This window comes from Protomyctophum parallelum (genome assembly GCF_964188405.1).
Source record: "Protomyctophum parallelum genome assembly, chromosome: 3".
Lineage (NCBI taxonomy): Eukaryota > Metazoa > Chordata > Actinopteri > Myctophiformes > Myctophidae > Protomyctophum > Protomyctophum parallelum.
The window spans coordinates 17170819-17184348 of NC_139698.1; the positions used below are offsets into that span (position 1 = coordinate 17170819).

The 13530-nt window shown below is 41.4% G+C and overlaps 1 protein-coding gene across 1 annotated transcript in view; it reads right to left on the bottom strand.

Annotated features, from left to right (window-relative positions):
* Positions 1–1342: 1342 nt before the first annotated feature.
* LOC310856563 (uncharacterized protein) overlaps positions 1343–13530 on the bottom strand; it is a gene marked incomplete at both ends in the record, with an annotated part of 75169 nt that continues 62981 nt past the window's right edge. The window contains 3 exons of the mRNA XM_083762033.1: positions 1343–1369; positions 1948–2588; positions 3351–3530. Coding sequence (XP_083618159.1) covers positions 1343–1369; positions 1948–2588; positions 3351–3530 — 848 coding nt within the window. The remainder of the gene's footprint in view (positions 1370–1947; positions 2589–3350; positions 3531–13530) is intronic.

Genomic DNA, 13530 nt, shown 5'->3' on the forward strand with positions numbered 1-13530 from the left:
CAGCTTTTTCCACAAACTGTACAAGTAAAGGGTTTTTCCCCTGAATGAGTCAACATGTGTGATTTTAGATTACTCCTCTGAGTACAGCTTTTTCCACAAACTGTACAAGTAAAGGGTTGTTCCTCTGAATGAGTCAACATGTGTGATTTTAGGTTACTCCTGTAAATACAGCCTTTGCCACACACTGTACAAGTAAAGGGTTTTTCCCCTGTGTGTATCCTCATGTGTATTTTTAGTTTAGTCATATGAGAAAAGCCTTTGCCACAAACTGTACATGTACAGGGCCATTCCCCTGTATGAGTCATCATGTGTGATTTTAGGTTACTCCTGTAAATACAGCCTTTGCCACACACCGTACAAGTAAAGGGTTTTTCCCCTGTGTGTATCCTCATGTGTATTTTTAGTTTAGTCATATGAGAAAAGCCTTTGCCACAAACTGTACATGTACAGGGCCATTCCCCTGTATGAGTCATCATGTGTGTTTTTAGATTACTCGTGTTAACATGGCCTTTGCCACAAACTGTACACGTAAAGGGTTTTTCCCCTGTATGTATTCTCATGTGTATTTTTAGTTTAGTCATATGAGAAAAGCCTTTGCCACAAACTGTACATGTACAAGGCCATTCCCCTGTATGAGTCATCATGTGTGTTTTTAGATTACTCGTGTTAACATGGCCTTTGCCACAAACTGTACACTTAAAGGGTTTTTCCCCTGTATGTGTCCTCACGTGCATTTTTAGGTCACTCCTGTAAATACAGCCTTTGCCACACACTGTACAAGTAAAGGGTTTTACCCCTGCATGAGTCATCATGTGATTCTTCATATGTATCTTATTACTAAACATTTTGCCACAATCTGTACAACTTAAACCTTTCTTCCCTGTGTCTCTCCTCATGGAGTGAGTTTGTTTAGATGATTTCACATCTTTGGACAATTTGTTTCTGTCTCCATTAAAAGTTTGTGTCACATGTGACTTAAGTGTTTTTAAAGCTGACTGATTGACCACCCTGGTCTCCTCCTCACACTCCTCACTGTCTTCAGTAATGTCAGATTCAGAATGGTGTGAAGAGAGAAGCTGGTCATTACATGTTGACTGTGTAGTTCCACAGTCCTCTACATCAGCTTGTGTTTTCATGTGTTTAGTCAAGGTTCTGGCTACAGGCTCTGTATCTATGTTTTCATCATCACCTTCACTTTTCACTGATAGTAATGTCAACGCTGAACCACCAGCCTCCTCTGGTCTTTGAAGTATCTCCTCATGTTCATCTTTAATGTGTGGAGGTTCTGGTTCCTCCTGGACCAGGCCGGAGCTCCTCTCCTGCTGTTCAGGTGAAACATCCTCTATATACACAGGGAGGTGCAGGAAGTCTAGGCAAAAGATACAATGAGAAAACAATGAATGTTTTAACTTAAAAGGGTTTTTCCCCTGTGTGTATCCTCATGTGTATTTTTAGTTTAGTCATATGAGAAAAGCCTCTGCCACAAACTGTACATGTACAGGGCCATTCCCCTGTATGAGTCATCATGTGTGATTTTAGGTTACTCCTGTAAATACAGCCTTTGCCACACACCGTACAAGTAAAGGGTTTTTCCCCTGTGTGTATCCTCATGTGTATTTTTAGTTTAGTCATATGAGAAAAGCCTTTGCCACAAACTGTACATGTACAGGGCCATTCCCCTGTATGAGTCATCATGTGTGTTTTTAGATTACTCGTGTTAACATGGCCTTTGCCACAAACTGTACACGTAAAGGGCTTTTCCCCTGTATGTATTCTCATGTGTATTTTTAGTTTAGTCATATGAGAAAAGCCTTTGCCACAAACTGTACATGTACAAGGCCATTCCCCTGTATGAGTCATCATGTGTGTTTTTAGATTACTCGTGTTAACATGGCCTTTGCCACAAACTGTACACTTAAAGGGTTTTTCCCCTGTATGTGTCCTCACGTGCATTTTTAGGTCACTCCTGTAAATACAGCCTTTGCCACACACTGTACAAGTAAAGGGTTTTACCGCTGCATGAGTCATCATGTGATTCTTCATATGTATCTTATTACTAAACATTTTGCCACAATCTGTACAACTTAAACCTTTCTTCCCTGTGTCTCTCCTCATGGAGTGAGTTTGTTTAGATGATTTCACATCTTTGGACAACTTGTTTCTGTCTCCATTAAAAGTTTGTGTCACATGTGACTTAAGTGTTTTTAAAGCTGACTGATTGACCACCCTGGTCTCCTCCTCACACTCCTCACTATCTTCAGTAATGTCAGATTCAGAATGGTGTGAAGAGAGAAGCTGGTCATTACATGTTGACTGTGTAGTTCCACAGTCCTCTACATCAGCTTGTGTTTTCATGTGTTTAGTCGAGGTTCTGGCTACAGGCTCTGTATCTATGTTTTCATCATCACCTTCACTTTTCACTGATAGTAATGTCAACGCTGAACCACCAGCCTCCTCTGGTCTTTGAAGTATCTCCTCATGTTCATCTTTAATGTGTGGAGGTTCTGGTTCCTCCTGGACCAGGCCGGAGCTCCTCTCCTGCTGTTCAGGTGAAACATCCTCTATATACACAGGGAGGTGCAGGAAGTCTAGGCAAAAGATACAATGAGAAAACAATGAATGTTTTAACTTAAAAGGGTTTTTCCCCTGTGTGTATCCTCATGTGTATTTTTAGTTTAGTCATATGAGAAAAGCCTTTGCCACAAACTGTACATGTACAGGTCCATTCCCCTGTATGAGTCATCATGTGAGATTTTAGGTTACTCCTGTAAATACAGCCTTTGCCACACACTGTACAAGTAAAGGGTTTTTCCGTGTGTATCCTCATGTGTATTTTTAGTTTAGTCATATGAGAAAAGCCTTTGCCACAAACTGTACATGTCAGGGCCATTCCCCTGTATGAGTCATCATGTGTGTTTTTAGATTACTCGTGTTAACATGGCCTTTGCCACAAACTGTACATGTAAAGGGTTTTTCCCCTGTATGTATTCTCATGTGTATTTTTAGTTTAGTCATATCTGTACAACTTAAACCTTTCTTCCCTGTGTCTCTCCTCACGGAGTGAGTTTGTTTAGATGATTTCACATCTTTGGACAACTTGTTTCTGTCTCCATTAAAAGTTTGTGTCACATGTGACTTAAGTGTTTTTGAAGCTGACTGATTGACCACCCTGGTCTCCTCCTCACACTCCTCACTGTCTTCAGTAATGTCAGATTCAGAATGGTGTGAAGAGAGAAGCTGGTCATTACATGTTGACTGTGTAGTTCCACAGTCCTCTACATCAGCTTGTGTTTTCATGTGTTTAGTCGAGGTTTTGGCTACAGGTTCTGTATCTATGTTTTCATCATCACCTTCACTTTTCACTGATAGTAATGTCAACGCTGAACCACCAGCCTCCTCTGGTCTTTGAAGTATCTCCTCCTGTTCATCTTTAATGTGTGGAGGTTCTGGTTCCTCCTGGACCAGGCCGGAGCTCCTCTCCTGCTGTTCAGGTGAAACATCCTCTATATACACAGGGAGGTGCAGGAAGTCTAGGCAAAAGATACAATGAGAAAACAATGAATGTTTTAACTTAAAAAATACCTTTGATTGTCCCATTGATCAGACAGCTGTACACACATACAAGGATGCACCTGCATGCACGCACACACACACACACACACACACACACACACACACACACACACACACACACACACACACACACACACACACACACACACACACACACACACACAGTGTGAAAACATAGTGGAAATAAACCCTCTACCAGCTCACAATGTGTTGCTGTGAGCTTGTATATCTGCTATTTTCACCATGTATGATTTTTTGGGAAACATTATAACTTTGATGACATGCCCAAAACAGGGATTGATCAAAACACTTATTATTCTGGGGTGGGGGTGTCTCAGAAGCTATAGTGGCTGCTTGGGAATCAGAAGGTAGGGGGTGTGTGTGTGCTGGTTATGTACATGCATACATACTTTACATACATGATATGTAAAGCACAGAGTAAATAAGGAGGTAGCATAATATTTCCCAGCTTGATTGGCTAGGTTTTTTTAAATAAATATTGTGATCATAGTTCTTATGGGTTCAAATCACTTCTGGAAGAAGTGGGGAAATTATATATGCCGGCAATTAAAGGCAATTAAAGAAAGGTTAGCTCAATGCAACAAAATATTATTTCATTTTTTTAATGAAAAGAGGGAGATGCAGAAGCTGATAAAGTGGTTAAATAATGTTTTGAGACATGGTGGGGCGCAAGTATGTCTAATTAATCTAAAGTGTCCCTTTCACTTGATAGCGTCTAACTATAACTATCTCACTGTTTACTAGGGGTGTGCATCTCTCCCTTACAAGACAATTCAATACGTATCGATACGCATGGGCTACGATGCGATTCGGAGACGATACATTTTATATACAGAACGATTCGATTCAGTCCAAATCGATGCAATTTCGATTTTGTGGAATTTCGTGGAATTTGATGCGATTAGATACGATACAGTTGCATACAGTGCAATCTGACACATTTAAAAAAAAAAAAAAAATTAATTTGAAGCTAGATATATAAAGAATAGGTTTGGAACTCAATTTAAAAATCTAATTAATTGGAGGCTTTGTGATTAATTAACCTCATGCTTCCTTCATGCCTGAGTGTCCAAGTTGGACATAGCGCGTGGAAGGAACACCAACCTAAAGACGCTTTTCAAGGGGAACATGAGAAAACAAATAAAAACTACTTTAGAGAAAAACTAAGACTATGGAATAAAATAAATGAAAGTGGAATGAGATAGCTGGGGAAAGCAATATTCTAGAGGTGGGTTTGAACTTATAGGTGTTGGCAGTAGAGCCCGACCGATGCCATATTTTTGGGTCCGATGCCGATGCCGATTTTTGAGAGACCTACACCACCAATGCCGATACGATGCCGATGTTTTGGACCGATGTTTCGTAATCAATTAAAATAATAAAATAAAAACTAAACTTCAAAATACGTTTTTTAAATTCAATTAACAATAGAATACATTGAATACATTTAAATATTTTTTTTGGCACATAAGGCATTTTTTTCAAAATGAAATGCACCCCTATATATGCCCTCCTATTATCCAGCTATTAGTGTAGATGTCCGTCCTACATTGACAATTTTATGTCATAGTGTCTGAGCAATAGACATCATAATCACCATTACATCACCTAATCAACATGAGTTAGACTTTAATATATTAGCACCCATCACTTCCCACAGGTGTATTTGTTGTATGTATGTATTTGTTGTATGTAGGATATATATATAAGTGTTGGGAAAGTTCTTTTTTTTTAGGAACTAGTTCAGTTCACAGTTCAACATTTTAAAAATGAACTAGTTCCGTTCATAGTTCATCATTCAAATGTTTTGCTTTAATTTTTATATATTCTTTACATTTTACAAAAATTGCTCTTTTGCAATGTGAAATGCCACCGAATTCTTAATTATTTTCCATATGGGCACACTTGTGAAAGCTGAATGCTTTTGTATGCTTTTATTGTGAAGGCAAAAGTTTATGAATGTTCTCAGAGCCTGCATCTCTGCATGCTGGGGGTGGCTGATCTACAAGCTCACAACGTGTCCGGACGCGACGCGTTGTGAGCTTGTATATCAGCTATTTTCAGCACGGAACACATTGTACGGCGAAGAATAAATCGGGCATCACTGCGCTTCATTCACTGTGGAAGAGAGATGTCTTTTGTTGGCCGTTCGTGGCGATATTATGGACAGTTGGACACGTACCTCCTCGACGCGATAATAACCAACTAAGCTATTGGAAGCAATTTTTCGTGGGACATTATGTTTAATCAAACAACAACAAGTTCCCTCAGTGTTTGTGTTAGGAGTTAATGGGACAGTGTCTGCTGTCTAGCGTGCATGATCATCATGCAGTAGCTAGATGCGCGCTCCAGTGACGGCTGAGAAAGATTAGTTAATTTGTGTAGGATAGGGACTTATTGGTGGGTTTTCCGCAAAATATTAAGCCATGTTTAGGGTGTGTTTTAGTGCCGGGGATTTCGCCTGGAAGGCTCTATTGAAACACTCACTCTTGAACGAAAGTTGAACGTGAAAAAGTGACGTTCACACACGCCAGAAATGAACGTGTTCACAATGACGTTCATCAAACAGAAATACAGTACGTTCACTTCACGTTCACCCTAAATATGAACGAGTTCGTGAACGATCGTTCTTTGAACGCGTTCAGTAATATGAATGATGTAAAATATAATAGTTATCCCTGCTCCCTGTAGTCCCTCACTATAAGGATGAATAGCCTGCCCCACACACAGTGACAGTCACACACAGCCTCACAGCTGTTAATGGTCTTGATTGCCTATGCGGTCAAGTTTTAGGGTGAAATGTACAGACACTCACACAAGGATTATAGTTTTGCTGGGCAATTTGAGACAAATAAAAGGTAAGACAATCGAGGAGTAAGGAGTTTGCGCGCGCGCTCTCTCTCTCTCTCTGCCCCCACAGAGGTGTGTCGTGTGTGTGTGTGGCAGTTGCGCTGCGCACCCGACGGAGTGATATACTTCTCCAATAAGCGGTGCAGGACCGAGAGAGTGATATGTGCAGGATGGACTGTAGTAAACATTAAATACTTTTCCCCCTCCTCCTGTATAAACATCTGGACATCGGATTAAATAAACACAGATGTCCGATGTCGCAAAATGGAGGGCATCGGCACCCAAAATGACCGATACATCGGTGCGACCGACGGATCGGTCGGGCTCTAGTTGGCAGGTGCATAGACGCAACGATACAGTCTATCATGCATTGATAAGGAAGCCAGCAATATGTCGATGCAAAAACGTGTAGCTGCTCCAAATGATATTGATGATATAAAAAATTATATATTTGTCTTTGTGTCTGCCCGTGTAAACGCAGCATCGAGTGTGAGGGGTTGGGGAACGGATGGAAAGTATCATAGTGTTAAGGAGGACTCCTTCTAACGATAATGGACCAGAGTTAAACAAATGTTAGCTCCCATGCTAACTAGTAGCTACCCTCGTCATACAAGAGACAACACCACCACCCACATTCAATACATTTTTATTATAGTGTCAAATCACATAGTTGTCTCAAGACACTTCAAGTGGAAGCTGCTGATATCACTTTGCTTGTGCCCGTGGATGGGAAATAAGATTTAAAAGGCTATGGAAACGTGGATGAAAGCACAGATGTGTGCAATAAAGTTGTGTCGTATCTGCGTGTATCACGTCTGACGACGACAAGTGGTTTATGCTGCTCGACGTGCTCGTGTGCGCCCGTCCTGTGCAGCTGCGCTGGAAGTAGCAGATATACAAGTTATCTACCCGTCACAATGAACAGGGCTTTGGGCTTGTACATCTGTGTTTTTCCCGCAGTTAGTTGAATTATATCGATTCACAACTTTAGGATCGAACCAACGTCCGATGCATATGCTATTTTGACCGATCCAGACACACGTGCATCGATGTAGTCGCATCGCTAATGTTAACATCGATTACCGATTCATATCGATATTTTTTGACACCACTACCGTCTATTATACAAGACATCAACTCAAAGCTGGAAGTTCAATGACTACACAGAACTTTGAACTATTTAAAAATGTTAAGGTTTTTTTTTTTTTTTTAAGATATTTTTTTGCGGCTTACGCCTTTTATTGATTTTTTAAGGGACAGACAGTAGGCTGACAGGAAACGGGAGAGAGATGGGGGGATGACATGCGGTAAAGGCCGTGTCGGGTCCGGGAGTCGAACCCGCGGCACACCGCGACTGGATCACCAGTCCGGTGCCCAGACCGTTACGCTACGGCCTGGGCCAAAATGTTAAGGTTTGATCGATTCATGGCTTAATGAAATGAAGGGTTTTTACGCTTTTACATTCTGAGAATTCAGAATGTAGTATGCTTTTCGATGGCGCCAAAAAAAATAATCTATGACTATATCTCCTCATAACGTCATGACGCACAAAATACCTCGCTGTATCTCGTTTTCTATGCATTTCGGTTTTCTTGGGGTAGCGTGGCATTCGTCTGACCGCTAGGTGCTAGGTAGTCCTACAACAGAAGAGAATTAAAGAAAGATACTTACTGGTGTCCAGGTGGTCTTCAGGTTCCAATTTAACAGAAACGGATGGTTGTGGACAACTCATCTTCACCTGCAGGCTGGACTCGACACACTGGTCTGGAATGAAGGAATAGAATAAGGACGTTGATGTATGGCGTCTATGTATGTATACTGTATGTATGTATGTATGTATTAGATTAGGGTGACCAGATGTCCCGCTTTGTGTGGGATTGTCCCGCATTTCAACGACTTTTCATGCGTCCCGCAAATTGAGACGTTGTCCCGCATTCTGATTGACAGGCTCCAGTTTTTCATATGTGCGCTTAAAATCTGGCTTTTATCAATTGGCTGTGATCAGCGGAGGCTGTCATCACAGAGTGTGTGACACAGGGGGAGGGGGCGGGCTGTGTGTGTGTGTGTGTGTAGGTAGGAATGGTTGTCAATCAAACAGCCGGTCACAGCGTGGGGTGAACGCCCACCCAAAAAAAAGAAAAAAACATTACACCGCGTTACAACGAGTTAGCAGCAGAATTAGCGAAACGAGAAACAAGAAACATGGAGGAGGACAATAGGGAAGAAACAAAGACCGCGAAGAAACGGAAATGCTGCTATAACAAAGACTGGGAAACTTACCCGTGGGTCAAGCCAGTGAAAGGTGATTCTGATAGTCTTCTGTGATGTCTGTAAAAGTAGTTTCGCAGTGACACACGGAGGTGAATATGACGTGAAGCGACACAGACAATGCTAGACTCACAAGCAATGCGTTGCTCAAAAAGCGACTTCATGGTGCATGGACACGTCTGTTTTAAAACCAAGGCAAGATTCAAACGCAGATAAGGTAACAGCAGCTGAAATAACCAGTGTTTACCACACAGTGCAACATGCCCAGTCATACCGATCTGAAGACTGTGGCAATAAGCTGGCATCAGTCATGTTTTCAGACAGTGATATTGCAAAGAAAATGTCATGTGGACGTACCAAGGCAGCATCCATAGTTACAGACGTGCTTGCACCTGCCTGTGTAGAGAATATCTTGAGAGAGCTAAAAACACCAGTGGTTCATGAACTCCCATGTGACAAAACTACCCACACTCCATTATTTTCAGTTGCTTCAGATGATTCTAATCATGGCACAACAAAGCTCTTCCCATTGTCACTGAGATATTGGACACCAGAGCTGGGTTTGAAAAGCAAGATACTTGACTTTTATGAGGATAGTGATGAGACATCTGCTACCATACACCGCCAGATTACAAGCAAGTTAGAAGAAAATGGCCTGCAACTGGACATGATTTCAGCATACAGTGCTGATAATGCTAGTGTAAACTATGGGGAAAATAATTCAGTGTTCCAGAAGCTAAAGTTAGACAACAGTGGCATCATCAAGGCAAATTGCATGGCTCACATAGTACACAACTGTGCAAAGCATGCTGCAAGGCTGAATATTGACATTACTCTGTAGTGAACAAAATATTTAGTCACTTTTCAGTATCTGCACACCGTACAGAAGCATTGAAAGCAGTGTTTGCCTTTGTGGAGGAGGAGTATCATGCTGTAGGGAGAAATGTGCCCACAAGATGTTTGAGTCTGTGGCCTGCTGTCAACAGGCTACATGTCAGCTGGGCAGCTATCAAGAGCTACTTCTTGTCACTGGGAGAGAATCAGTGCCCAAAAGCACTGTGGCAGCTGCTTAAAAAGGATGAGCATGGTGAAGGATAACCCTACAGATCAGAGGAAAACTGGACATGGATGAACTGTATGTATGAACTGCCACGCCAGCAGGGAGTTGTGGAGATTAAAGCTCATGTTCTGGAGAAGTGGTCCATGTTGCTTAAAGGCACACAAACACCAAATCTGACTGCTGTTGCATCCTTCCTGTTCAGCATCCCCATCACCAATGCTCCAGTAGAGAGAGTGTTTTCCCTCATGAATGCTGCATGGAGTGACCAGAGGAACCGTTGCTCTGTGGAACTAATCAAGAGTGAAATCCAAGTCAAGACCAACTTTGAATACAGTTGCAAGGACTTCTACAGCTATGCACTTAAGCAAAATGGCTTATTGGAAGCAGCACGCTCAAGCAGAAAGTATAAACCCAAGAAGAACATCTAAGGTAAGATAAACATTGTTTAAATAGAATAGTTTATTGTGGGCTCTGGCCTGGGCCTGTCTGGTTTTAGATTTGAATTAGGTGCTGCTATTCTTGTGTTTCACTCACTGCCAGGTGCTTTCTATGGTGCTGAATGTGAAGTACCTGTGTGGACAGACCTGCCTATAGTTGCTGCTGTGATGGAGAAAACTGAGAGACTTTTTATGGTGCTGAATGTGAATTACCTGTGTGGACAGACCTGCCTATAGTTGCTGCTGTGATGGAGAAAACTGAGAGACTTTTTATGGTGCTGAATGTGAATTACCTGTGTGGACAGACCTGCCTATAACTGCTGCTGTGATGGAGAAAACAGAGAGACTTTCTATGGTGCTGAATGTGAATTACCTGTGTGGACAGACCTGCCAGTGCCTATAGTTGCTGCTGTGATGCAGAAAACTGAGAGACTTGAGTTTACAATTTGATTTATTATACGTTGCCTCCAATGCTGACCAATTTTGATTATATTTCTGGTTTTATTTATTTTATCCATTGTCAGGCCTGTAGTGCCTGTATAATTTCAAAATTGCAGTAGAGCCCCTTTGTTGGTTGGTTCATGGTCCAGTTATATTGTATTGTTTGCAGGTTGTATTGTCCAGTAAATAGTTAATTGAAATGCATTTCTGTTGAGTTTATTTTATTTGCATAATGCATAGTAGTTCCTTCTATTATAGTTATCATCATAGTCCTATTATGCACTACTGAATGAAATGAAATGAAATTTTAGTTTTCATGTTAACAATATTCACGCGTGTGACAAAAACCCTGCATGTGTCACACATTGTCCCACACAAACACACTCTTTGTCCCACATCAGGTGAGATGGGATCTGATCACCCTAGTTATAGTATGTATGTATGTTCCCGTTTTACCTCCTTTATGATGAATTCCTGTTCTGTTATTTGGCTGTATAGAAGTGTCTATACGTCTCTAAATGTTTTGATGAATTGAACAAGATGGACCGTCTTGTAAACAAGTGTAATGCTTAATTGGGTCGTGCACTCACAGTTATCACTTTGACAAAGACTGTTTGTATTGAGTTTGTGCTTGAAATGTAATGTAATTCTGCAAACTGTTAATACATATTTAAATCAATCAATCATACGTTTGAACTGCAACTTAAATAACAAACCTGCTCTGTGTAGTTTGACGTGTGGCTGTAAAATCACGTCCAGCAGTTTGTCTTGTCTCTCCAGTAGAGTTACTAGTGTCTCTATCTCTCTCTGAAAGAGGCTGCACATGAACTGTTCCACCGAACTGAGGCGCTCGTTGACAACACACGATATGTCCTCTCTCGCCGACGCCATGTGTTCATTTATCGACAACTGTAGAGACTCTATTTGAAACATCTTCACTCGTTTTTGAGACATTTTTCCGCACGCTCTTTGTTGCTCTGCTCACTGCGTGATACCAAATCGCAACTGATAAACATCAAACAAGAGGCGCATTAACTTCCGGGTCAACACAGTTCTTTATTACCGATCGCCCCCTGGTGGAAGAAAGTAATATTTGAAGCCCGGCGAAGTCGCCCTAAAATCTCCTTTGTAGGCACACACACACACACACACACACACACACACACACACACACACACACACACACACACACACACACACACACACACACACACACACACACACACACACACACACACACACACACACACAAGCTACTTATGTATTTTTGTCAGACAGACATGTTAATGCATGGGTGGGCACTGGGGGTGGGTCAATGGCAAGGTGCCAACCTTGAATGGGGGATCACCCACACCCATTCATCAGATGATGGGGGAATTTTTCCAGAATGACAGCCAGCATATTGTTGTTTCTACAGTTCATGATCCATGCATGCTAATTTGTTATTCATCCATTCAATGAATGTTTCAGATTTGCAAAGCAGATCATGGTTGAATCACCTCAAGTGTTGGTCAGTAGCTAACTAGTAGTAGGCCTAATATATTTATATAATTACTTTACCCAGTAACGAGTAGTGTAAGGTATATTATTCTGCCAAAACAGTTATAGTATGCGGTATGCCTACAGTAACACTGATTACCTGAAACAAGTTTCCCCGGTTGGACATAGCAGAGAAGGAACCCTCCATCAGGGGAGGCAGGAAGATCTTTGAAACAACACAAATCTGGTAGGCCTACAAGGCTCCTTGGGCACACAACATTTTCAGATGGGGGTTAGGGCCGACACATTTCAAATGTGGGAATCAATGACATGAAAACCAGGAGGAGATCCTGGGCCCTATTCTCATCATTGCTATTAACAAAGAAGTTTTGGAATAAGGGGTTTAGCACTGGGGTCTGGGGCCCCCTGTCACAACAAAATGAACTGCATTTGCTGGTCAAACATATGCAGTTCATTTTGTCTTACTTTTCCTTTTACCGTTTTCCCGATTTAGTTGTGCCCATTTATTACTCCCACACACACACACACACACACACACACACACACACACACACACGTGTCTTCACTGCTGTTGTATCTTACTGATTAACCATGGGATACTGCTCTCTGTCTGTGTCCGTCTGCACATTTTCTACAATGCTGTGTTGTGCTTCTTCAATATCAATTATAACAAAAAAAAAAAAAAAAAAAAAAAACACATTTGGCTTGTATGCCCCTATACTTATATATTTGTATTTATATATGATAGTATATTATATTGTTTTTTTAATATACTATATGCATATATATTAAAGCAATTCTATATATTTGTCAATGATCTTAGCTTTATAGGAAGAAACACATTATAGATAAGGATAGTTCCCAAACAAACGGAACGTCATAAGGCACGGACTGAACGCAGGGAAAAGTCTCCCCCTCCGTCGCTTGGCGCTTTCTGCGTCGATTATAATAAAAAAATCACACCTGTGTGTACTGAGTGGTGCAACTCCCCTCTCTCTCCATCCCCTCCTCTCTCTCTATCTCTCTCATTAGCAGGGAACAGTGCAGCACTGCCTCTCTCTCTCTGTTTCTGGCACAACAGCGCCCCTACTGGTACAGTGGTACTCAGTCATACTGGTGCTCATTAACGTCACATAGGTAGGTGAACCAACACATAGGTGAACACGTTCATTGCTGTTCCATGGAGTGGTTGCACCACTAAAAAAAAGGATAGAAAAACTATTTTAATTTCCCTGTAGTATGTATCTTTGTGTGTTGATGTTGTTGATGTTGTCCTCCCCTGCCAAACATATTTAGAGGACAGTAAAGATAACATGATTAAACCCCAAGTGTTCATTGATCATCCACAACTCCTGTTACTGTAGCACACACCACTTTACT